The sequence below is a fragment of the Vombatus ursinus genome, unplaced genomic scaffold (assembly GCF_900497805.2).
Source record: "Vombatus ursinus unplaced genomic scaffold, bare-nosed wombat genome assembly UNPS02014832.1, whole genome shotgun sequence".
NCBI classification, from domain to species: domain Eukaryota; kingdom Metazoa; phylum Chordata; class Mammalia; order Diprotodontia; family Vombatidae; genus Vombatus; species Vombatus ursinus.
Window position 1 is genome coordinate 76,896,742 of NW_020954610.1, and position 25,915 is coordinate 76,922,656.

A 25,915-nucleotide genomic window follows, 5' to 3' on the forward strand; every position below is an offset into this window, starting at 1 on the left:
TTAACTTTTGGGACCCTCAGACAAAGTGCCAGTCATCCTGAGGCAAGGGACCAGAAAAGTGAGAAGAATGGAAACTGTGTCAAACAAGGATCAGTTGAAGGAATTCAGAATGTTTGTCTTAATGAAGAAGAGACTTGAGGACATTCTTGTAACTCATAACTTGTAACATATCTTGTAACTTGTTTCATTCAGTAAGAGCTAAGGAGTTTGATAGATTGTATCCTATTTTTTGTTTTGTTTTGTTTTGCTTGGGATGTGGGAATGAGTCAGTTATTCCTTATTCCACTGCCTTTTTGAAAATAAGTCGTTCTCTAGCTCATCTGAACTGGGAATGAGCTCTTTTGCTTTTATTTTTCAAGTCAAGCTTTCCTTGTGGAATTCTAAAGGTTTTGCATGTTTGTAAAGAAATATATTTTGGAATCTTAGAGATGTCAGTTTTCTAGGTACTTCTACAAGTCCCTTTGCTATTATAGAACTGTATAATTGCTTTCTCTTTGTTGAAAGATGAATTTTATTTTATTTAATAACATTTTAAAGTTACATTGAAACTTGCATTGACTTTGCTTGTTAGGTGGAAAAATTGTATTGTGGAAACTAATTACATCTTTTGATTCAGTGATTCTATTGCTCGAACTTAATTCAATATCTTTTAGTGGACAGAGAGAATTCAATTTTAAGTTAGAAAGATCTAGGTTTGAATTCACCCCACGGACTTACTATTTGTATGATCCCAGGCAAGAGACTTAAAAACTGAGGTTTCTTGGAAGAGGTGGCACCTGACAAGCAGAGATGAGGGAATAAATTCCAGGTATGGGTTGATGAGATGGTGTGTTGAGTTCTGGGAACAGCTAGTAGTATGGTTTGACTGGAAGGTAAGAGTTTGTCAATGTGGTGTGAATTAAGTCTGGTAGAAGCCCTTAAATGTCAAGGTGAGGAACAAATATTTTATCCTAGAAGGCACTGGAGAACCACTGAAAGTTTTTTTTTTTTGAGTGGGGTGGAATGTGGCCTGACCTGAGCTTTGGGATATACTAATATAAAAAAAGGAAGGTGAGAATGCCTGAAACCATATACATATACATATACATATACATATACATATACATATATATACACACATATATACATATATACATATTATATATATACATATATATATGTAAAATAGGAGTGATGGAGAATCTCTCCTGGGGCACCTTTGAAGGAACTGGTCATGTGCCCCGGGCCTCCCTTATTTTTAACAGGGGCCGCTCAACCTCGCTCCTCATCCCAGCAGTCTATTCATCCAAGGATTGCAGAGTAGCTGAACGAACCACCGCATTCGAAGCCATTCTGGCGCTGCACAGCTGCGCCCACCTCGGCTGCCGGAAGGGGGCGCTCGCACGCGCACGAGGCTCGGTGCGCGCGGGGGCCGCCGCTCCATGTGGGAAGGCGGAAGTGCGCGGTGACTTCTCGGTGGGGCTGCGATCCTTGGATCTAGAGGAGCCGAGCTCGGCATGGCGTCCAGTGCCGGGGGCATCGCCCCTGCAGCCCCGTCGTTGGTGGATCGCTACTTCACCCGCTGGTACAAGGCCGGTAGGTGGGAGACGGCGGGGCAGGGGCGGGAGCGGTGGCTCCGGCCCTCGGACAGAAGGCCAGGCCAGGGCCAGCGGGGCGCCGACCCCGCCTTTCAGCGAGCATGCATTAAGCGCTTACTGTGTGCCCGGCGCGATGCTCAGCACTGCGGAGTCCTGGGAAGGTCAGGGCTGACCCCGCCCTGGAGGGGGCCGGTGTCATCCCACACCTGGGGTTTCGAGTCAAAGGCGGGCTCCACGAAGGGTTTCTTTATTTATCAAAAGCCGTCCTAAATGGCAAAGAATCACCCGGGCGGGGGGCGGGGGGCGAGGGGGAGCTGCTGTGATGGTGGATACGTCCAGGCGGCCGCTTTACCCGGGACTTCGGGTTTGCATCCCTCCCCGAGGCCCTGAGAGCCCAGAGTAGGCTTGGCAATGTCGGGAAAAGCCTCATGAGGCAGCAGACTTTTCGGTCCCCTCTCTCCCAGCCCTGGTGAGAAAATGGGGTGATCAAAGCCATGAGGTACCCTCCTGTATGATGTCACTTGCCACCATGAGGCTTACTGCTGCCAGCCTTCCATATAGATAAGAGAACAGTCCTCGTGGGTTCTCTTCCAACCCAGAACCTTGTAGTAGGTAGGGGCGATCCTCCTCCGTGGTGTCAGCCACAACATGGGGAAAAAGGAAGAATGTTTCCACTCTGGACCCTTAAAATACTGTTATAAGTATTTAGTTTTTAATATTAAGTTTTTTTATTGTGTTTTGGGAGGTTGGTACATCATAAGAAACTATGTGTACCGTGAAATCTGTTATCTGTGTTCTAAGATTGCTTATCAAAATGATCACTTGTCTTTGAAATGATAGGTGTTTTCTTTAAGTAGAATGTAATATTATAGCAAGTATTAATTTAGCAACTATGATACACTTAATTCTTCTGTATTTCCTAGATGTGAAGGGAAAGCCATGTGAGGATCACTGTATATTGCAACACTCTAACAGGCAAGTGAATCTGAATTGTTATTTTAATTGTTGAAAAAATTATACTACTTGAAAATAATAATAGTGTATATTTGTATTTTTTAAAGATTTACTAAGTGTTTTTCTGAAAAAAAATTATGAGGCAAGTGGTGCAGTAATGGAATTTCCATTTTATAGCTGAGAAAGGTCAAATGTCATGCTCAGGATTATGTAGTAAAAAGCTGTGGGAGCCCTGATATTATGATTGTGATAATTTTATTTGCATGTAGCATTCATTAGTGACACCTCTAAGTTGAAGCTTTTGAGTAAATAATTGCTTCTTAAATTCCTAAATTGTCATTAAAGCCTTCAAACAATTCACTTTGGGTTTACCAAGTTCACTTGCTTGGGAAATAGCAAAAACTAGGTCATCCAAAATTCAGTTAATCACCAAGGATTTATTATACTACTTTTTGCCAGGCATTATGTTACTTAAGAACTAGGTAAATCAGGAGCTCCTTCAAAGAACTTACATGTTAATGTAGGAGATATACACATATATAAATGTACAGTTTGGAGAGGGACTGCACTTGCATATGGGGGATCAGAAAAGACTCATGTAGAAGGTGGTGGTTGAGCTAAGTCCTAAAGGAAAGTAGATTCTAAGAGAAGTGAAGAAGGATGGGGGACAGCCATTGCCAAGGCACAGAGATATAGGAAAATCACTTTAATAACTGTGGGGGGATATATTGGAGTAGGGAAGAGACTTGAAGCACTGAGACCAGTTAGGAGGCTATTCTAGTAGTTTAAGGGAGAAGTGATGAAGGCTTGAAATAAGGTAGTGGCTGTGTGAGTGGACAGGAGGGGATATAGGTGAACATAGAGGAGACAGGATTGGCAACTAATTGGATAGGGTGAGAGTGAGAAGTTGAGGGTAACATTGAATCTTTGAACCTGGGTGACTGAAAGGATGATAGTGCTCTTGGGAGTTATAGGGAAGGTTGGCAGAGAGGTGAGTTTAAAGAGAATAAAAGAATTCTCTTTTAGACATGTTAAATTTTAGACATGTTAAATGGATGCCTATGGGTCATCCATTTGAAATGTCCAAAAGGCAGGTCATGTGGGACTGGAGCTTAGGAGAAAAATTGGAGCTCAATCTATAGATCCGGGAATCATCTCAATAAAAATGATAGTTGAACCCATGGGAACGGGTGAAGTGAGAGAGAGAGAGAGAGAGAGAGAGAGAGAGAGAGAATGTAGAAACAAAAGAGAAGAGGACTCAGGATAGTTCTTGGAGTACACCCAGAATTAGTGGGTATGATCCAGATGATGAGTCAGTGAGATGGACTGAAAAAACAGGAAAGAGCAATGTCAGGAAAACTCAAAGAGGAAAGAGGGTTGATCCAGGAGGGAGAGGGTTGTCTACAGTGTCAAATACTTTCTCTTTTGCAGTGAGCAGATACTTACCATCTCTCTCTATCAGCTTATAGGTTGAGTAGCATTCTTAATTATTCTCTACCGAGCATTTTATGATCAATATGTTTGATTATTTTTGGCACCTTTTTTGTGGAGTGGCTCCATTAAGTGTGTAATATTTCCTACATACATTTCTTCAGTTCACAATAATGCACTTACCAATTGCCTTTAAAAATTTTATTTTATTTTATTTTTAATTGAGTTCTAGTTCTCTTCTTCCCCCTCCCTCCCCTCAAGAAGGTAAACAATTTGATCTAAATTATAGATGAGAAATCACTAAAAAAAATTACATATTATCCATGTTGCAAACCACAAACACACAAAAACCAAGAAAAATAAAATTTAAAAAGTATGCTTCAATCTGCATTCAGAGTCCATCAGTTCTTTCTCTGGAGGTGGGTAGCATTTTTCATCATAAGTCCTTTGGACTTGTCTTGGATCATTGTATTGCTGAAAATAGCTAAGTTATTCACAATTGATCATTGTACAATATTGCTGTTACTGTGTACAATGTTCTCTTCACTTCCAAATGCCTTTTGGTTGTAGATACTCCTTATTGCAGTTCCCTAGAGTTCTTTAGTGATTTTTCTTTGCTTCATATCCAAATGAAGTATGAGTCAAGGAATAATTATGAGGCTAGAATGGACTTTAGAAGGTAATCTAGTCTAGGGTTCCTTGGCTACTTATATTTTTGATATAACCTTACTTTGTTTTATAGGACTAGAGGTTTTTCTTTCTGGTGATATGTAGCACCTACATTTTGCTGTTATAATTTGAAAAGAACTTTGAAGCAGTTTTGAGATGGCAGTCACAAGAGCAGCATAAGGGCCTGCTAGCAGGGTCCTAAGGCATTGACGCCATATCTGATACAGCTAGATTTAGATTTTGCTTTCTGGGGCATTTCAAAGGAAGAATTTAATTCAGTCCAAATGCCTACATAAATCCTTTCCCGATACCTAGCTGTTAGTACTGTCTGCCCTACTAAATTACATCGTATGTGTTTCCTATTACAGGTGTGTTGTTACCCCAGGTGAATATAAGTTCCTTAAGGGCAGAAACTGTTTTTTTTTTGTCTTTGTATCCCTAGATGGAAATTTTAACATGTCATAGGCTATATTTAAAATGAGACAGAATATATAATAACTAATATGAACAGAAGAGTAGCTGGCTTTGAGATTAGGAAAGGGAAAGCTGCAGATTAAGAACATATCACTTTTTTATTTCCAGCATTGTCCAGGGGTGAGAGGTCTCTGATTCTAGATGACTAGCCTGGTTATTTAACCAGAAGTATCATGACAATGGAAAAGTCGGTCAAAAAATGTCTATTAAGCTTTTATGTGCCAGACATTGCACTAAGTTCTAAGGATATAAACAAAAGCAAAAAACAGTCCCTGCTGTCACGAAGCAGGTGTTCTAATAGGGAGGTATATAATAACTAGATACATACAATATATATATACAGAGCAGATGAAGGTAACTTCAAGGGGGATGGTATGAGCAACAGGGGGGTGGGGGGGGAATGGACAGAAATGGCTTCTGATTTTGGAGTTTGAGCTCAGTCTTGAAGGATGAAAGGGAAACTAAGAGGTGGAGGTGAAGGGGTGAAGGGGCTGAGCATTTTAGGCATGAGGGACAGCCAGCTGGAATGCACAGAGATGAGAGGAAGGATTGTGTTAGAGGAACTCCAAGTAAGCAAGTGTAGAGCTCAGGGAGTACATGGTGGGAAGGAAGGTATAAGAAACCTGGAAAGGTAGGAAGGATTCAGGTTTTGAAGAGCTTTAAAAGACAAATAGAAGAGTTTGTATTAGATCATGCAGGTAATAGGGAGGCACTGGAGCTCATTGAGCAGGGAAGATGATATGGTCAGACCTACCTTGTCAAGAACCTAAAGAGAAATTTTAAAAAGTGGGAAGGAAGGGAGCTTAGCAGTGGCAGATTTCAAACTATCTTACAAAGCAGCATTCATCAAAATGATTTGATCCTGGTTAAAAAATAGATAGGTCAGTTAGTGAAACAGATTTGGTACACAACATACAGAAGCAAATGAACCCAGTAGCCCTATTGTTCGAAAAAACCCAAATATCCCAGATAAGGACTCACAATTTGAAAATACCTGCTAAAACTGGAAAGCAGTCTGGCAGAAATTAGGTATAAACTCACTTCTTCAAATGTATATATGACATAGACATTAAAGGTGACATAATAAACTAATTAGGAGAGGAAGAAATTACCTTTCAGATCTATGGATAGGGGGACAATGACCAAACGAGGGATAGAAAAGATTACAGAAGATAAAATAGACAATTTTTATTAACAAGTATATGCACAAACAAAACAAAACCACAATGCAGTTAACATTAGAAGGGAAATATAACTAGGGGAAAAAATCTATGCAACAGATTTCTCTGATAAAGTTGTCATATCAAGACATGCATACCATGTATAAAGAACTGATTGAAATTTATAAGGCTAAGAACCATTCCCCCATAGATGAATTTATGGTCAAAGGATATGAACAGGTAGTTTTCAAAGGAAATTCAAGTTATCAACACACTTGAAAAAATATTCCAAATCCCTAATAATTAGAGAACTACAAATTTAAAGAATATCTATGATTTATCTCACACCCGTCGGATTGGCAAAGATTACAAAAAAGAAGCATGGCAACTGTTGAAGGAGCTGTGAGGAAATAGGCACATTAATGCACTTTTGATAGAGCTATGAATTGGTATAGCCATTCTGGAAAACAGTTTGGAACTATGCTCAAAGAGTTACTAAACTCTGCATACCTTTTTGACCCAGAAATACTACTATTAGGCATTTATCACAAATAGAAGAAAGAGGAAAAGGAATCATATATTCAAAAATATTTGTAGCAGCTCTTTTTGTAGTATCAAAGAACTGGAAACTGAGGGGATGCTCATCTATTGTAGAATAGCTAAACAAATTATGGCAAATGAATGCAAGGGAATATTATTGTGCTCTAAGAAATTAAGGAGATGGTTTCAGAGAAACTGGGAAGACTTATGAACTGATGCAGAGTACAGTGTGTAGAAGTAGAACAGTAAATACAGTGACAGCATTGTAAAGACAAACAACTTTGAAAGACTTGAGAACTCCAATCAGTGATTCAGAAGACAGCTGATGAAATTTGCTACCCAATTTTCATACATTTTTGGATATAGCCAATATGGGAATTTATTTTGTTTGACTATAATGAGGGCTTCACCCCTCCCACCTCAGTTTGGAGGGTGGGGAATAAAAGTGCAAAGAAAGAAGGATAGGATAGGGGAAAAAAAAGGAAAGAGAGCCATTGAGGTTTCTTGCTTTAAATAATCCAGTTTCATGTATAATCCTGGAAATTTAGGAGAGATTATCCAGAAGGAAATAGTGACTGACAGTGTCAGGTGCTAGAGAGGTCAAGAGGGATCAGAATTGAGAAAAAGTCATTAGATTTAGCAATTAACATTGGAAACTTAGGAGAGAGCTTTTGCAGTTGAATGATGACACTAGAAGCAAGATTTCAGAAGGTTTAGAAGAGAAAGGAAGTTAGGTTACCATATGAGGATCCATTAAAAATATGTAACTCCCTTTGCCTTTATTGTGTTCATAATTTTTTTTTTGGTCTCTTCAGTGGTTTGTCCCTTTCACTGTTACCTATATACAGAACTGTTACCAAAATTAATAGATGTCATTCTAGTCTCTTCAGTCTCATAAAAATGAAGATGAAAGTGACTCAGGGTAAAAAAGTATATGTATATCTCTGTTGTCATAGATCAGAGTGTATATATGTGTTTATATCATTCTCATTTGTAATAAGTAGATAATACTTGTGCCTAATTTTGTGAGGAACAGATGAAATACTGTATATGAAGGAATTTGTAAAGCTTAAAGTGACATATATCAACTGTTGTTGTAACTATTTTACTTTCTGTCTTCCATCTTTTAGTAACCCTATTATCTCTGGTCCTGTTCTATTAGCTACTAAGATTTAATCTGTTTTCTAGCATTTTTGTATTATCTTAGGAGTAGCAGTTTTCAATTTTGTCTTAATTATTAATCCTTCATACCCTGCATATTAAGCCTTAGTTCTTTTCTTTCACCCAGCAACAACCACAGGGGAACAAAAGTCATTGCTTCTGGACCAAGTGTTGAGTAGTACAGTGTAAACTCAGAGAAATTGTACCTGACACAATAGTAGGTCATGGATGAGATTAAAATATTAACTAATGGATAATGTTTCTTTTTTATAGAATCTGTGTAATCACATTGGCAGAATCTCATCCACTTTTTCAAAATGGAAAAACAATTAAAAGTATTAACTACCAAATCAGTGCCAACTGTAGCAGACTTCAGAACAAGGTTTCTGGGAAGTTTAAACGGGTATGGATATTTGTTCTTATTATCTCTTTACATCCTCACCATTAATAGTAATATAAAAACAAATAAGCCTTGAGAGAGGATGGTGGTGAATTGATATAAAAAATCCTTTCTGATAATATAAAGAAAATATTTGTTCTCTGTACTAGTGGCAAATTCTTAAGAGTATTTATTGTCTGTAGCTAGCACAAAATTATTTTTGCCAAGGTGAAAACACAAAAGATTATTGGTATTTGTTGCCCTGTAATTAATAATTAAGTGGTATGGCTTTTGACTTTGGAAGTGAATAACAGGGATAGAAGGGGAGGTTTTGGGATTGGAGAGCAGAACCCCAGTCATGGCTAGGTTTAGTGTTCCTTGTTTTCCCATATAATCTTTTGTGATTAGGGGTGAATGCTTTTAGTGTTGTTACATGAGGGGCAGGGTGTTATAACTTACAAAGTGCTAACCAATACCTTCAAGTTTTGCCGGGGTAGGCAGATTATCATTGCTTTGCTTATTTAAGAAGCTTAAGTCTATGTGAGTGACCTCTTGTACCAGGAAAACCAGTTCTTGTAATATTTGCAAGATTTAGGCAACTTTTGTTGGGAGCATTTTATAACTTTACTGAAGTAGATTTCTTTGTTTCCAAATTTTTCTTACTACAATCCAGCCACTTGTGAACCCAGTATCTTCTATTACCAATCATATTTTATATATACAAGTATACACACCTTAACCACCTCCCTGGTTACAAACATCCTATCTTTCATACTTCTGCTGAAAAATTCCCATGAAGAAATGAAGGATGTTAAAACACAAAGGATTGCTTCATGGTACATTGAAGTATCTTAACACATTAGTCATATTTCATGTGATATTTCAGTGTTATTCATTTTAAAACAATTTTTAAAATGCTTTTAATTCAACAGAATATTTTTAAAAGAATGATATATATAGATAGATAGATAGATAAGTTTCTCAAAAAATCATGACCCCAGGTCTTCCTCAAAGTCTGTTAAAATCTGCTGAGGAAGCCCTTCTAACTCCATGACATGTTCTTCACTTTCTGATTTGTTTTAGTAAGAAAGAATGAAATTAGGAAGCAAAATTTAAAAAATTTGTACAGTGTTATAAAACCCATCATGTAAAATTTAATATTATAGAGCAACTTTGATTTTTGTACACTTTGGAAAGTTTATCCTAGAAAGTAGGCAGTAATATTACAGTTCAATTCAGTAAATATTAAACTCTTCTTACAACGTGCTGTGCTAGGTGCTGGGGGACAAAAAGATGAAAAAATAGACGATTAAGTGTGCTGGGTTTGGTCATTTTATTTAGAAGTGGGTAACTTTTATTCCCTGCTCGAAGACCTTGAATAGTTTCTTCTTACCTCAAATACAAACTCCTTGTTAAGGGGTGTAGGATTATTCCCTTGTTGCCAACCTTATTTCACAGGTACTTTTTCATACACAGTGCACTCCAGCCAAACTAGATCACTGACCTTTTCTTGATTTTTATCCTGCCTTTTTCACCTTCTGTGTATTGGTCTGTCCCTTCCCCAGGTCTTGTCCTTTTGAAATCTTTTTTTTTTTTTTTCCCAAGGCCAGCTTCAGTTCTCACTTCCCCTATGACATCTCTTTAGATTTTTTATGACACTCTGTTTGACCCCTTCTTTGCACTTAACTGAACTCCTAACTTGTGTTAGTACCGTATAGGATCATAAGATTTACACCTAGAAGGAATCTTTGAGATCATCTAATCTAAGATGGCAAAACTGAGACTTATAGAGATTTAATTTAACTTGCCAGTGGTCACGTGGTCTTCCCACTCTACGATTGTGTATAAATATATTATCCTTCCCTTACTAGATTGTCAATTCCTTCAGGGCAGGGACTCTTTAAAAATTCATCTTTGTGTATTTCTTGTGCCTAGTACAGTGCCTTGCACATAGAATATGATCAATAAATGTTTATTAGATTGATTTTCACTTATTGTTAGTAAATTTTTACAGGAATGTTAACTAGTTTATAAAAAAAAATTCACATTTATATAATACTTTAAGATTTACTAAATTCTTAGCTTTAAATATAAGGACTGCTTATATGTTAAGAAAAATTAAAATATGAATGAATTCTTGTTCTTTCTTTTATATCCAGGGGGCACAATTTCTAACAGAACTTGCGCCTCTTTGTAGGATATCCTGTTCAGATGGAGAAGAATATACTGTGTCAAGGTCAGTTGCTTTTGAAACAGAACTTGGGGGAGAAGGAGAACGGAAGCAATTTTCTTTTAAAATGGTCTTTAAAAAATTTTTTTTAACAGCTGTGTGAGAGGACGGTTGATGGAAGTGAATGAAAATATTCTAGATAAGCCATCCATTTTGCAGGAAAAGGTAAAAAAAAAAGCCTTATTTATAATTTTTGTTGGGTTTTTGTCATTTCGGCTATGTCAGATTTTGGATTTATTTTCTAGCCATCCACTGAGGGATATATTGCTGTTGTGCTACCCAAATTTGAAGAAAGCAAGAGCGTTACTGAGGGATTGTTGACACAAAAAGAATACGAAGAAGTCGTGGTGAAACGAATTAATAACAGATCAGAAACATCATGAAGACAAATGAAATCAAAAAGAAACACAGATCTATATGTGTTAAAGGACCACCTGCTGTAGAGCACGACTGGACAAGAAAGTGGTGGTAGAACAGTCCTCTCCGTATTGTGGGATGGCTCTGCTTCAGTTCCTGGCCACTTCAGTATTGGTGATCTTTGCCAGTCAGTCTTGATTTATTAGGTCATCTTTCCCTCCCCTGCCCAAGTATGCCCTATTTTTCCCTAGCTCTTCTCACTTATTCAAACGCAACATAAACATCTGGGAAACTACAAATACTATTTCCCAAATATTTTGGATTCACTTTGGCGAAACAAAAGACACCCCACACCCGACCCCTCAGGCCTCCTCGTTCACCAGTTTCACCAGAACTTTCAGACAAGGTAGTACACTCTGCCCAAGGACACTTCTTGATTGCCTGAACTGGAAGAGTAGAGATTGGGAATAAGAGAAGGTAGAAACTAGACCATCTTCTCTTTACTTATTTTTTTGACCAGATCTATTATTTGGGGAGCTTTTGGTGAGGATTTCTCTCTCCCATTGCAGATGGCCATATGCTCTTCAGCTTAAAGAGCCTAAGAAAGCTGCTTGGGCTCCTAAGAGATTAGGGACTTGCCCAGGGTAAAACTGTCTGTGTCAGAGACAGGACTTGAATCCAGGTCTTCCTGCCTCTAGGCCCAACTCTTTCTGTCCACCATGCTGTTTCCCTTGTCATCTGATCTCCAGTCAGGTTTTTCATATCTCTGTCCCTCCCGTTTCCAGGGTGTTCTCTCCCATCTCGGCTCAGAGCTGAGATGGTGAGATTCAAGTATGTGAGTTCTCACTGAAGTTGGTAGCAAATGAGTTTTAGTGCATGTGAAAGTATTACAAAAAGTATAAAATGCTATCCAATGTATAACTTTTTATTATTCTTTTTTGGGTCTTGACTGATGCTGTTGGTTGAAGAAACTCCCTTTACAAAGGCAAATGTGGTAGCTGCTTTGCAGCTTAGAGTGTTAAAAGTTGCTAACAGCCCTGAGAGGTTAAGTGACTTGCCCAGGGTTATAAAGCCTGTATTTATTGTAGCTGGGACTTTGAGGCTAGCTCCTATACACTGTGCCAGGCTGCTTCTCACTGGTAAAATACGATAATTCAATTTTTGAGCATTTATTACATGGCTACTTTATAAGTATATGTAAGGCTCTAGACCAATGTTTTTTAAACCTCAAGTATCTTGAGTAAATTTTTAGGTGAGAATTTATCATGTAATCAGTTTAGTGAAATGCAGAATTTTAGGCCTGGGAAGGGGCATTAGAGGTTATCTTCTTCATCTGTAAAGTAAGAGGTCATTTAGTCCAGTCCATTTACTTTATAGATGAAGAACCTAAGGTTCAGATGGAGGAAGTGGCTTGCCCAAGATTATACAGTCGTCGTATCTAGGACTAGGACCCAGATCCCTCGATTCTCCATAGGACCCTTTCTACCACGTCACAGTATAGATAAGGTTTGATGTTGAAATCTCTACACATTTTAGAAAAACTCAAAGAGAAAGTGAATGGTGAGTTCTGGGAGTTGAGTTTGGGGACTTTGTTATACAGAGGCATGGGAGAAAATCTGGGGTCTGAACAAAAGATGTAGGTGAAGATCCTATAGTTTGTAAAGTGTTGCAAAAATATTCATAATAAATACTACAATATCCACAACACTACAGATCTGGCCCCCATGTCTTTTCCTATGGGTTGCTAAATACATTAATTTATCTTATTAATGGATTTTCTCCATGGAAATGTATCTCCAGCTGTAAAATGGATAACTGAGGCTGTGGGGAAACATTTCACTTTACAACAAGTTCAGTTGGAGCATATTTATTCCATTAAGTAATATCTGTAAACAGTGATTTAATAATCATATAGGTATATTCCAAAATAAATGATATCTAGAGATTTAAGGTATTACAAAGCAATGAGGAATTTCCCAGAAATGAAACTGCTTCAAAAACATTTCTTTAATATGGTACTAAAAACTGTAAACATGTAAGCAGAACATAACTAATGTGGTATGTCAGAGGTTCTCGAGAACATCTTCATAGCTATTTTTTTTTAAGGCAATTGGGGTTAAGTGACTTGCCCAGGGTCACACAGCTAGTTAGTGACAAGTGTTTGGTCTGAGGCCGGATTTGAACTCAGGTCCTCCTGACTTCAGGGCCGGTGCTCTATCCACTGCGTCACCTAGCTGCCCCATAGCTATTTCTTTGGATTGAAGATTCATTAAGACATTCTGGATAAATGGCTTTGATTCTTAAATAAATGTTAGCAATGATACACATGTCTATTACAAAATCACACTGGAGTTAAAAGTTTTGAAAACTACCATGGCATTTATTAGATGCTAAGAATTGTCACAACAAGTTTGATAATCTGAAATCTTGATGGGAAGGGAAAAAAAAAAGTAGAAAGTGCTTAATTAATTTTCTCATAGCCCTGAAGAATCTGACGATTATTTGCTTTCTAAAAATGTCAGGTTTGCTATGTTATGTTCTAGAGATCTGACCCCAAAAGCTTCTACGGTTTTTTCATCCATGCTGTCTTTAGTTGTAACTGTTTGCCATCTGCTTTCCATCCAGGGTGGAAGAGAATTTATACAATCATTTTCTGATTTGCACTGTAAAAGTAATTTTATAAAGTTAAATGTGGCTTTTGTTTTTTTGTACAGTCAGTTCTGCTATAATGCTTCTTTTAAAAATTCAAATTTGTTCCAATGCAATTGATATATTAGGGAAAAATTTGAGCACAATCCATATTTCAGGTTTGCTTATGTGCTATTTTTTCTTTCAGAAACGGTAAGAACTCAAAAACTGCAACACTCGCAATAGTTCACAAGTTGTAGCCCTTTCAGCATCCACTTTCACAAGCAAACTTTAGGTCCTTTTCAAGGTAATGCACCATATATATCTTCCGTGCAGTCGGAGCACCAGAGTCACACCCTATTCCTGCTCGCTGCCTCCATGGCCAATGCCCCAGGTCCTGGAATGAGGGCCCAAGCAAGGTCACCCTCTCACCCGTAGGTGTCAGCTTTGCCAGTCCAAGCCCCTGTGTGAACCCAGAGTGCAGGCTGAGCAGTAGCCTAAGGTCATTGATGCTTTTACTATTGTAGTATTTATGCATTTAACTTTTTAACATGTGTAAAACTGTAATGTTTTTCTAGGCTCCTGTCTTTTTTTTAATGTGTCACTGATGAGGTTTTTAGGTGTTGTTGTCTTACTCCATTTTCCCTGAATACCCTGTGGGTTTTTATTTCATGATTTTGCATAGCATGGTGATTTTTAGGGACACATATATCACTTTACAGCACAACTGACAGTATATTCTTTCTCTGTGTACAAAGATAAAGGTTTGTTATGGAAGAACTAACTCACCTTATGCATCAGTTTATAGCAAACTGGGAGAAGTTGGGCCAATGTAGCCAGGACAAATCTTGTTTTTAGAATACATTTGTCAACCTGTAATTACAGAAAGACTGTCAATTTAAGCTCCAAATTTATTAAGACACTTTTACATTAAGGAAATCAGGAAACATCTATAAAACAGGTAAAGGCAATGGGTGTGAGTACTTGACTAGAAAAGTAATTTAAAGACCCCAAGCACTTTGTTCCCAAATTCTAGATTCAGAAGAGCCTTCAGGCAGCTCCACTGCCTATAACATGAATGAGACAGTTCTGCAATGAGAGCAAAGCTCTCTTTCCACTGTGGTATTAAGACACTCTAGGGAACTATGACTCCTCTCTTGAAACTTCTTCAATGTCTTGGGCCTAGCTTTGGTTGGACAAATAAGAATATGAGGACAGTCTGTAAAGTGGCTAAGGCATTTTTTTTTTAAATTAAAGCAATTCCTTATAGCCTGAGTTGATCTGCTGTAGGTTTTTGTCATCAGTTATAACAAGAGAAAAGTTATTCTGGCAGCTGAGCTGTGTGATAACACACAGGACTGTGAAATCTATACTAATATAAGCAGAAGAAGAAAGCATTTTATTTTTCTAGCTGAATAACACATCCTTTTTACCTTTGTATATATTTTATTCTGAATGGGGGTCTTAGCTGTGAGTTGGAGCTGCTGGCACAGAGGCATCAGCTTGTTTATTTCCAGTAGAAGTAAAAGCTTGTCATCATCTTTCAGCTGAAATGCAAATTTGAAAATTATAATAATTCCAATAAATAATAGCTTTTATTTTTATACCCACTGTTGTACCTTCAAAAGATGAGGCATAAGTTTAGTGTTCAGGAGACATACATTACCTGTTTTGAGAAACCTTGGAGAACTGAAGCAAGTTTTAAACCCTCTGTAGCAAAAACCTGATAGAAGGGAGAAAAAGGATTTATTTTAGATCTCAGAATCTATATTTAAGAATATTTCACAATAAACGTATTATATTTTAATTTTTATACTTTCTTAAAAAAACTTAAAAGTTATGTGACTGGGCGCTAATATTATCCCCATTAAAACAGGTCATAAGCCATAAAGAAAGGTGAACTTATAATATGAACATTTATTATTTTTCTAACAACTTATGCACATAATACAGTGTTAGTATGGGTTATCAATAATTGTATATTCAAAATTCACAGCAATATAAGCATATTCCACAAAACCTGGTTTCAAAATAACATCATTATGTATTATTATGCATTATTATACATTATGTAGTTTAACCAGATTAATCCAAGTCACAAAGTCCTTGGATAAGTAACATCATTTAACTGATCAACTCAAAAAACATGATCAGCAACGATGCTTGAGTCCCAGAAGCCCTAAACTGCTGGCATGTATTTGCTTACCATTTGTAAAGTGGTTCCTATTAAGCTAACTGATTTCCAATAACATTGTTTTGTCTGATATTTTCATAGACTCAATGTTAATGGTAAAGAAAGCCTGTATATTGCCCTGTTAATTGAAAAAAAAAAGAGATACTATTGATTTGTAAGGAGGGCATATAATTTGAGTATATTTGTTATAATGGATAGGTATACATTGCCCTTCCACATTCCTGTGGCAAATTATAAAAAAGTTCACCAGTGCACAGTCATGGAATAGAGGAAAACTACCTGGACCATATGGAGAACAGGCTTACAGTCTCATTTACAACACACTCATAATAGTATTATAAAACTGTACATTGTTGTATTTAGACTAGTGTGAAATTTAATGTCTTTAATTTAGTCTGAAATTTAATGGTAGGTGCAACATTTGTTTCACCTAGGCTAGGCTGATGTCACTTTTAAGGAGTAGGGAAGTTGTTCTTAATACTTAATTGGTTCGGGGAAATAGGGTTCAAGTGGTTGATGAGGTTTCCTGATTACCTGAGTCATAAAAGGCCTAACTTAGAGAGCCTTATTCTTATCAGAATTCCTATTGCTGGAGTCAACATAACTTTTGAGGGCTGCTTCTGTGATAAAGTGTAATTGCAGAGGGTAGTTGCATCCATCTCAATGCTGTATCCTTATTGGACCTTTTTATTTATATATATTTATAAATTTAAATTTAATAGTATATAAATTTATATATAATTTAATGCAACTAAATTTAATAAATATAATTTTATAAATATATTTATATATTTTATATATCTTTTTATTATCAAGAAAATTTTAAATGTTGTAAGGTCCATGTTTTATTGCCTTCCAAACCACAGTCTGAACCACTTGACTCGCCTGAGTTAGGCTTCGCCTACCTAGAACAAGGGAGAACTTTGATCAATATTAAGTCTATAGGCTGTAGGAAATCCTAAGTGGCTAACAAGAAGAAATGTTCATACCAGCTGGTATGGTATGTTTTTTTTCTTTCTCATCATGCAGAATTCTAAAATGATTTTACCTTGCAGTTCTTCAAAGAAATATTTTCTTTGGGAAGGAACATCACCTTCCCTGGTTCATGGAAGTGACTGTCTAAGGTCTCCATGTGGATGTTAGTTCCTCTTACCAACGATGAGGGCAGAGGGAAACTAACTGAGGATTTGGTCACCTTGGGGAAGAAGGGAATCTCTACCTTCTGTCAGAGGTGATACATGCTTGTTCAGAGAAAACAAGCTCACTTGTTAAATAGGGTAACCCCAAATGTGTAGGTCATAATAATGCCTGCCAGATAGTAACTACAGGACTGTAAAGTAACCAAAAAAAACTAATTACTAGTGGGCTTTTCGCTGTTCTTCATGTCTGTGTCACTGAGGCTGTTGTCTGAGTATCTGTAGTCCTTTTGCTTACCTTCCCTCTGAAACCTCCCTTGTTTTTTGTGCTATGCTACTCTGGTTTTCCTCCTGCCTGTAGTTTGTTTACCCTATTCACTACTATCAGATTATTTTTCCCAAAGGACTGTTTTGATGTTATTTGCTTATTAAGAACCCTTCAGTAGTTAATCGTTAAGGACTCTTTAGCCTAGTACTTGAGGTCCTTCATAATTTTGCTTCTTCAGTTTCACTTTCTAGTCTTATTTCTCCCTATTCCCCTGTATGGACCTCATTCTCTAGCCAAAATAGACTTGTTACTCCCAAGTATATTACGTGCTTTTCCCATTTCTGTGCCTTTGCTAAGACTGTTCTCTTCTCCTGGAATGTCCTCACTTCCGTCTCAACCTATTAATCCTCCCTAAGGTATAGTTCACAAGCCGCCTCTATAAAGCCTTCCCTGATTATCTCAGTTGAATGTGATCCTAGACTATAAGCTCTTTGATAATGGTGGCTGTATCTTAGTAACATACATTTGCCAAGGGTAGTTTAATAAATACTTGATGATCAAGCGGTTAAGTTAATATTCTCAGTGGGAAGCAAGGTTCAAATAATTTTTCAATTTGGAGGAATTTGGCCCAAAGGCTGCTCCATTTTGGATAAAGCATATCCTTATGAACTACAAGTTATGGCCATTTTGATCTCAATTGAGAATGGAGAACAATGACCACAGGAGAGAAAAAATTTCTAAAGGAGAAAGAAAAGATGAAGACTTGGGTATTTCTTCCCTAGGACCCTCTAAAAGGCAACGTCCATGTCAAATTTGCTAGTCCTTTTGACAAGCAGAACCCATTCCAGGTAAAGTACTGAAGGAAGCATAGCTATATAAGTTTTAAGAAAGGATAAGCCAGCTAGATCCAGCCTCTAACTGTGGTGGAAATCTAGTGCGCAGGGAGAAGGGAGAAGACAGTTGGGTTAATTTGAAGTTCTCTTAAGAATTCAACTTTCTCAGGGTAGCTTTCTCAGGGTGGTGTAGTGGATAGAGCGCTGGCCCTGGAGTCAGGAGGACCTGAGTTCAAATCCGGCTTCAGATACTTGACGTGTACTAGCTGTGTGACTTTGGGCAAGTCACTTAACCCCATTGCCTAGCAAAAATAAATTAAAAAAAAAATTCAACTTTCTCTGCCTCTCTTTTAGCTAATGGGCTAATTTATTAGTCAATTGAGAAGTAGAAGTTTGAAATGGCAATCAAATAGCTTCATTTATTAGACCTTAAGGCTTGGGTAGTCAAATGACAGAGGACCATCAAGGATTTTAAAAGAGGTTAATGTTAACCTTCCTCTGGTCTGACCTGTCATTTGGTATTCTCAAATCATTCCTTTCAAAAACTATACTTTTTGCCCATTCTCTCCACTCCTGCTGTCTCTACTTAAGTCAAGACCTTCACACCTAGATGACTTTAAAAGGCTGACTTCTTGGCTTGCTTCTCTATCCATTCTAATCCATTTTACATGCAGCTTCCAGGACAATCTTAGTAAAACAGTATATACCTATCCAAACTTATTTTTCACTGCTCCCCAATACACATCCCTCTACTCAGGCTGGTTTTCTTTTTGTTCCAACCCTCCTCTAAGCCCTTCTTCATACTTTTTATTCCTTAATCTATTCAAGACCTACCCATTCCACAAGGTTTATCAGAATTCTCACTTCTCCCAAGAAGGGGCTGCCCCAGCTATTCTAACCCAGACTTTATCTCTGAACTCCAATACAATAATGTTTTGTATTGTTTAGCACACTCATGGGAGCACAGAAAATACTTGACTGATGAATGAATCAGACAGTACATTAAGGTTGGTGAAGTCTTCCTGGTAGATATTTCTGTTGTTTGTTTGTCTTTTAAAGATCCTACTGACTACTTGGAAACCTCTACAACCTCAGGATCTGCACCTTGAGATAGATCAGTCTATAAAATGTTTAACGAGAAATATGGTGTGGACTGTTCAAAGAAAGAAGTAAAACTCTTGCTCTTGAAAAAGCTTATGAAAAGCTCACTGGCCTGACAAGTATAGATACAATATAGCAATATGGGTAGTTCAAGGCGTAAAAATAACATACATGTAAATAGTGCTCCCACTTAGGGTTATAGGATCATAGATTGAGAGTTGGAAGGGACGTCAGAAATCATGTAGTTCAACATTCATTTTATAAATGAGACTGAGGCCAGATCTCTGGCTCCAAATCCAACAGTCTTTGCATTGCACCATAGTGATGGGTCAGAATCCCATTTGCCATTATGAAAAATTTAGAGCTTTTAGGGAACTTGTTAGTTCAGAAGTAGAGGAAGAAGCTGTGAAAAGCAAAACAGCTTAGAGCAGGTATGCTTAGCTTTGTTTGTGCACCAGAAGCTTAAGGCCCCTTCTCAGAATAATGTTTTTAAATGCATAAGATAAAATACATTGGATTACAAGGGAAACCAATTGGATTGAAATTATGAGGTAATTTTTTCCCCATCAAAATTCAAGAACTACCTGGCTTAGAAAAACAGGCCCTGGCAGGCACAGGAATGTAGAAGTCCTGGTAGTCCTGGCCTACTTATATGGCAGCCTCAGTTCTCTCCATTCTCCCTCCCCTCAAATATCTTCCCATTGCTGCTTTTTTCACTTTGCTATGCTGCTTGAATATCTACCAATTAAGAAGTATCCTCTTGTATGAAAAAAAAACAAGCCTCTGGAAGGTAACTAAAGGCCCCTGACTTAGAATTTGTGGTAGTATTAGTATCACAGATTAGATATATTCTAGGTAAAATAGATATCTATACCCTATGTTGTACACCCAAGAACATAGTTTCTACTGAAAAATATACCCTAAATTCGAAAACTCTGACTTACAAACAAGCTCTTGGAACATGTTACTTGTATTAAAGGTCTGCCTTTATAAATACCTATGACTCTAAATGACAAGGAACACAGACAGGCAAGTACTCACTGGAGGGAAAGATAAATTGTGGGACAGAATGGTCAGTGTAGTTTCCTGAAGGAGGCAGACCTTGAAGCATGGGCAGGATTTGAATAGGTAGAGAGGAGAAGAAGGTATTCTAGATGGGGGAAAGATACAAACCAAGAGTGGGGAACTTCCAGCCTCAAGGCCACATGTGGCCCTCTAGGTCCCCAAGTGCAGCCCTCTGAATCCAAATTTCACAGAACAAATCCTTTTATTAAGGGGATTTATACTATAAACAAAACTGTGTAGAATAAGCAATGTGTGGGGGAAATAGTGGGTAGATTAGTCTGATTGAAGCAATTTCAGTCAATTCACTTAGCATTTATTAAGTGCCTGCTGTGTGCTATACATTATGCTAGGAAACAGCCCCAGCTCACAAGGACTTTTTGCATTCTATTAGGGAATATGTGTACATCAAACAAATAAACCCAAAGTAACTGGAGCAAAAGAACCAACAATTAGGTTCATGTAGGAGTTGGCATTTAAGCAAAGAGTTCAAACTGGGAAGTACTGTAGTCAAATAAAGTGGGAGAGGATGGGTTAGGGCCACATTTATGAATAAATTGGCAGTGGTGTAATGAATACATTAAAAGTAAAAGACTAGAGGAAAGAAATTTGCTATATAGTCTAGGCGTGAGGTAAACTAAGGTTATAGCAGCATGAATACATTACAAGAAAGAATGGATAGGACCTGAAAACTTAATTAATTATGGGAAACAAAAGGAGAGAGATGGAGCAAGACTGCCTGGAAATTTTAAGTCTGTAATGACTGAAAACAAGAGAAGTCCAAGTCTAGGGTATGGAAAAGTGAAAGGGGCCTTTTTCTGAGAGGTAGATGAATAAATTTGGTTTTGGTTATATTGGGTTTGAAGTGACAGAAACAGATTTTTTAGGTAGGAATGTTGGATTTATAATATTAGAATTTGGCAAAACAAAAAACAAGCAAACAAAAAAATCCCAACCCTAACAGAACTAGAGATTTGAGGGTCATTGGTGTAGAGGAGATAGTTGAAACAGTTTACCCATGTAAAGAGGGGAGTGTTGATCAAATTGAAGGGCATTCCAGAAGGCAATGTGGACTTTTGGAAAGACAGTAGGAGCTCTTTCCTGAGCTCTGCTATTAAAATACATGTGAATAATACTATGAAATAAGTAGTTCAATACTGTCCCTATTTTGAAGAAGGGACTCTGGGACTCAGTGGAAATGACTTGCTCAAAGTCACACAAGTATGAAAAGTCAGAGCTGGGACTCAAAGTCAGGTCTTCTGATTTTAAGTTCAGTGTTCTTCACAAAATTATTTTGCCTCTAATAACCTGTGTGTCCATGAACAAGCCACTCTGCATCTGTAAAATGAGGATCTCCATCTCTAAAATTATGAGTTAATGAAAAATAAGGCCAAAACTGAGAAAGTGCTCATTTGGGCCAGATAAAGATAAATTTGCTCTTAAGGATAAAAATTAACTCATTTTTTCTAATGTTTGGTGAGAATGTTGAGCATTAGAGAAAGGGAAAGAACTCAAGCCCTGTTAGGGCAGATAAAACAATAAAGTCAAGCAAAAGTGATGAAGTTTTTATAATTCTCCTTGAGAAAGGAAGACCAGATAAAATTCAACTACAGTTGAATCTAGTGGTTCATCATCTAGAGTACCTGCTGGGATATCTGGGAGCTTACAGTTTGCCTGAAGAATCATATACATCTGGTATTAAATCAGATACATGATCAAATGAGCTCAAAATGTTTAAAACTTATCTGATAAAATCCCAGCTATAAAAGTCAAGATGTTAGGAGAATAAATTTTAGAGCAAGGATTAAAGGGCTTAGAAAATTTACTATTAACAGGCTTTCTAGTGATAAAGTCCTCTTGTCATGAAGTTAGTATAAAAAAATAGGCATTAGAAATGGACAGGGCATCATCTGTCCCAGAAGCAAGAAGCCAACTGCTAAGTGCCATATGAGTAACCGACATCACAGTTTAATCATCTAAAAGACAGGTGATTCTTTGTAAAGTGACAGTGCCTGTACCTCAATCCAAAACTTCAGAACTAATAGAGAGTTTGGTCCAGTTTAAGGGAAAATAGCTTATTTTAAAAATCAAGTCTAAAAGGAGGTTTACTTTCTTTCATTCATATTTTGTCATTTGCTGTCCTTCACTTCATCCCAACTAAGAGTGTCTTTCCCAATGAGATTTGGCTGTGAAGCAAAGACTATGCACTTATTAACTGAAGGGGATTTCCAAGTTGGAAGATAATTCCAATTTTAGCGTAAGGGGCGGTGCTTTGGAGTGGAGGATAGAGTGGTTTGCTGGTCCTAAGCAAATTAATATCTCTGACAATTTTGAAGTTTCCTAAATTTAAAATCATTGACTTTTAGGGCTAGAAGGGACCTTGTGGGAAGGCAGGTAGCTCAGGTTCAACCCTGATCCTAGGAAATCGAAAAAGGAGGAGGGCAAAAGGAAGTATAGTATTAACACTTCCTCACTGTGACTAAATGTTGCCCTTAGAATGTGGTAGTGACCAAACATTTTCTAGATAGTGTGCGTAGATAGCTGATGGGAGGATTTTTATCCATCTTTGGAAAATCTAGAAACTTCAGATACTCTTGTATTAACTGGCAAAACCTATTATTCCTAGGAATTTTCATCAAATATGTTGTTCAAAAATGCTTCACAGAAGACTGCTACAATATCCTAATTTTATATTCTCCCTTGAAGTGACAAGAGAACAGGAAGTCATTGGTGAGAACATAGATGTTACATATTATTAGCATAAAATATTATGTAGTAATGTAAACTAGAACATAGCATACCTCTACTTGATAAATTAAATCCTGAGTACTCTTCAACAGCCCTTCCCCCCTGAAATAAACAACATTAATTTAAAAAAAAAAAGAAAAATTACTACATGGAGATTGGTCTATTTTATACATTATTAATGCTCTCAATTATTACGTATGAATTGAAACCTCAAATTTATTAAAATCTTAATGAATCAAGCAACAGAGTTCTTGTGGTTACTTATTCCATTCTACTATTAACCATATAGTAAGTATATATTTTACATGAAGAAATCAGTGTAAACTAAATTATATCTGAGTTTTACATAGCATACCTATACCTTTCAAAATCTTATATGCTTTTATTTAAAAAAAACAACAACAACCAAAAAACTATAGTATACAGAGTACTAGACAAGTGGCAAGATTTCTGAACTCTGAAGAGGAGAGATGTAGGTAATTAGCATTTTCATGATAACTGAATTCCTGCTTGAGTACTCCAAACAGATTCAAACTCAGGGCAGTTTCCTTTCCCTGGGGCTTAGGAGTATTGGAACTAAAGGGCTAATTCTCAAAGGCTGGTGAACATCTCATGACTAGGAAAAGTGGAAAGCCAACCATAAATGAAGCCAGCCTCAAGGAAGGAAAAAAGTGAGATGTAGCCAGAGAAGCAAGAAATTGAGAAGAGAAATGAAGCAAGAAATTAGATAGCAACTTTCAGATAATTAAACTGCTATTTAAGAACCTTATACAGAGAATAACCTAGAGAGCAAATTCTGTGAGAGTCTGGCAGCTTAATTGCAAAGGGCATCTTAGTCTAGCAAGAAAAGGTAGAAAGTTTACTTTAAATAATACTTGTTTAGCTGCCCTGTTTATGAGTCCCTAACCAATTAAATAGGTATAGATAGTATCCAGACAATTTATCAAAGTAGTCAGCCATGAGAGTTGCCAAAGAATAGGGCTGAAGTAATTTTGCAGTGGATGTGCTCACAGATTTAGGATTTAGATAGGACCTTACTTTGGTCATCTGGTACTACCACATAATTTTACATTTGGGGAAACTAAGGCCATGAAAGGTTTTGTGTTTTTTTGAGTACTGAATAACACTTATGCATGCACAAAGTGCAAATTGGTCTTTTTCCTAGAGTTCAAGCTGGATGAATGTGTACACTTTAAGTTATCAGGGAGGATGAAATCTTCCTTTAAAAAGTGAAAGGAAAGCTTTGGGATAGGAACAAAGGAAAAAAAGAATCCTGATTCATGTTAGGTTGTGGGAGGATAAAAAGAATATGACACATAAAGAGAAGGAAAGAAAGACCCTTGATTTAGAACTAAATATAAGACATAAAACTTTTCCCTTGGAAGAGGGAGCTAAATGCTGTTTGGAAGAAAAAACTTTTTGTGCTTCAAGGAATCAACTGGTGAGGAGGATGAAAAGAGGAGACAAGTGACAGTGGCCACTGACTTCCTACTAAAGGAGGCTGATGAACAATACAGAAGTTTGTTGTTTTCCCAGGAAACGTGTCTGGGATCTGTCAGAGCCTCTAGAAATCTGTGAAACGTTTTGACACTACCCACTCGTGGTGGCAAGTGGTACCACTAGGAGCACACTTTAAAAAAAAAAAAGCATTTCTAAGTACTGGGTAAAAAAATGAAGGTCTTGAAGGTATAGGTGTTGTTTTTAGCACTACTGACAATTGAAGGTACAGGTTCAGAAGAGAAAGGCAGCCTTGGGAAATGAAATGCAGACTAAAAAGTTGGTGGGAGAAAATAGGATTTCAGTTTTAGACCTTCATTTAAAATACAGGACATTGTGCTCTTGACCAGGGATGGAGTACACCTGGTAAGAGCCAGTAAAATGTATTTTCCCAGTCTTGCAAATCTGATCAAGGGGGCTTTAAACTGAAAATACAGTGGAGAGAGAAAGCTGTCCATATATATTTGTCATGTCAGATACCATAGAGAATCTTAGGTGTAATGTAAGAGTAATTGCAGAAAAGAGGACCAGTAATTCATAGTAAGCATTAAATAAAAAGAGAATTAGCACTAAAACTCATGGCTTGAGATGTCTATTTATAAACACAAAGACAATGGGTAACAAAAAGGGTAAATTAGAGATCCTAATCAAAGGAAGTAAATTTGACCTCAAAGGTATCACTGAACCTTGGTGGGATGAGATTCATGGCTAAAAATAGTTATGTGAGAAGTATACTTTATTCAAAAGGAACAGAACAGATTAAAAGGGTAGAGGAAACACAGTGTACATTAAGAATATATATTCATGTGAAGAAATTAAGGGGAAGCACAGTACTGGCCAAATGGTTGAAGAGCAATAGGAGAACATGAATCTGTAGGTACTCGCTGATAATCATGGAAGCAAGGCAGATGAAGTCCCTTTACCAGCTGGTACGTCTGATAAGAAGCTGTAACAATCAGTGGAAGAAATACTTGGGCACTAGTGACATAATCTCACTGTCTATCTCAGCCTTAACTAAGACAAGAAACTGAAACTTGGAAGCTGTGGGATTTTGCAGGCAAAAAAATCTGAGCAAGAACATGGAGATGCAGGTAATTTTCTACCTACAGTTTCAGACTTATTAACTTGTTGTATAAGTGTGATCCTCCAGGACCTGACTAGCAAAAGTTGACACTGTATGTGTATTCCTATTACCTCAAGTTATCATTGTATATCTTTCTGTCCCTCACTATTAAACTTCTAGGAAATAATCTATAATTACTGCATCAGCTTCCTCATCACTCAATACTAATCTTCTGTAAATTGTCTTCTGCCCCCTCTGTTTACTGAATCAGCTATCTTGAAGATTACTTTACAATTCTCAGATCCAAAGGCCATTTCTTAGTCTTCATTCTTTTCTACCATTTAATACTGATAGCCACCTGTCAAAATCTGCTCTTTCTCTCAGCATCCCTATTACTGTTGACAGCAGCATAATCTTCTGTCATAGGGATCAAAATCTCAGTCATCTTTGATT

At 37.3% G+C, this 25,915-nt stretch overlaps 2 protein-coding genes across 3 annotated transcripts in view; one reads left to right on the forward strand and one right to left on the reverse strand.

Moving 5' to 3' along the window:
* The first annotated feature begins 1,422 nt into the window (after positions 1-1,422).
* LOC114025642 (protein Simiate) lies at positions 1,423-11,850 on the forward strand. The gene is made up of 6 exons (XM_027839112.1): positions 1,423-1,575; positions 2,501-2,552; positions 8,240-8,369; positions 10,505-10,581; positions 10,671-10,740; positions 10,821-11,850. Exons 1-6 carry the CDS (start codon positions 1,497-1,499, stop codon positions 10,956-10,958), a joined length of 546 nt encoding a protein of 181 aa, XP_027694913.1. The 5' UTR covers positions 1,423-1,496; the 3' UTR covers positions 10,959-11,850.
* A 1,251-nt stretch (positions 11,851-13,101) lies between these two features.
* The window catches only part of LOC114025641 (alpha-catulin-like), a 95,598-nt gene continuing 82,784 nt past the window's right edge, over positions 13,102-25,915 (reverse strand). The window contains exons 15-19 of one of the 2 annotated variants that reach the window (XM_027839110.1): positions 22,956-23,004; positions 15,227-15,283; positions 14,994-15,107; positions 14,350-14,433; positions 13,102-13,595 (exon numbers count right to left, since the gene is read on the reverse strand). In XM_027839110.1, coding sequence (XP_027694911.1) covers positions 13,431-13,595; positions 14,350-14,433; positions 14,994-15,107; positions 15,227-15,283; positions 22,956-23,004 — 469 coding nt within the window. In that variant the 3' untranslated portion in view covers positions 13,102-13,430. The other variant, XM_027839109.1, reaches the window with a different exon arrangement.

Excerpts from the sequence above, each read along its gene's own strand:
- LOC114025642 (XM_027839112.1), top strand. The coding sequence starts at position 1,497 with ATGGCGTCCAGTGCCGGGGGCATCGCCCCTGCAGCCCCGTCGTTGGTG. Across the intron at positions 1,576-2,500 it reads CACCCGCTGGTACAAGGCCG|ATGTGAAGGGAAAGCCATGT; the intron begins GTAGGTGGGAGA and ends TGTATTTCCTAG. Across the intron at positions 10,741-10,820 it reads CATCCATTTTGCAGGAAAAG|CCATCCACTGAGGGATATAT; the intron begins GTAAAAAAAAAA and ends TTTATTTTCTAG.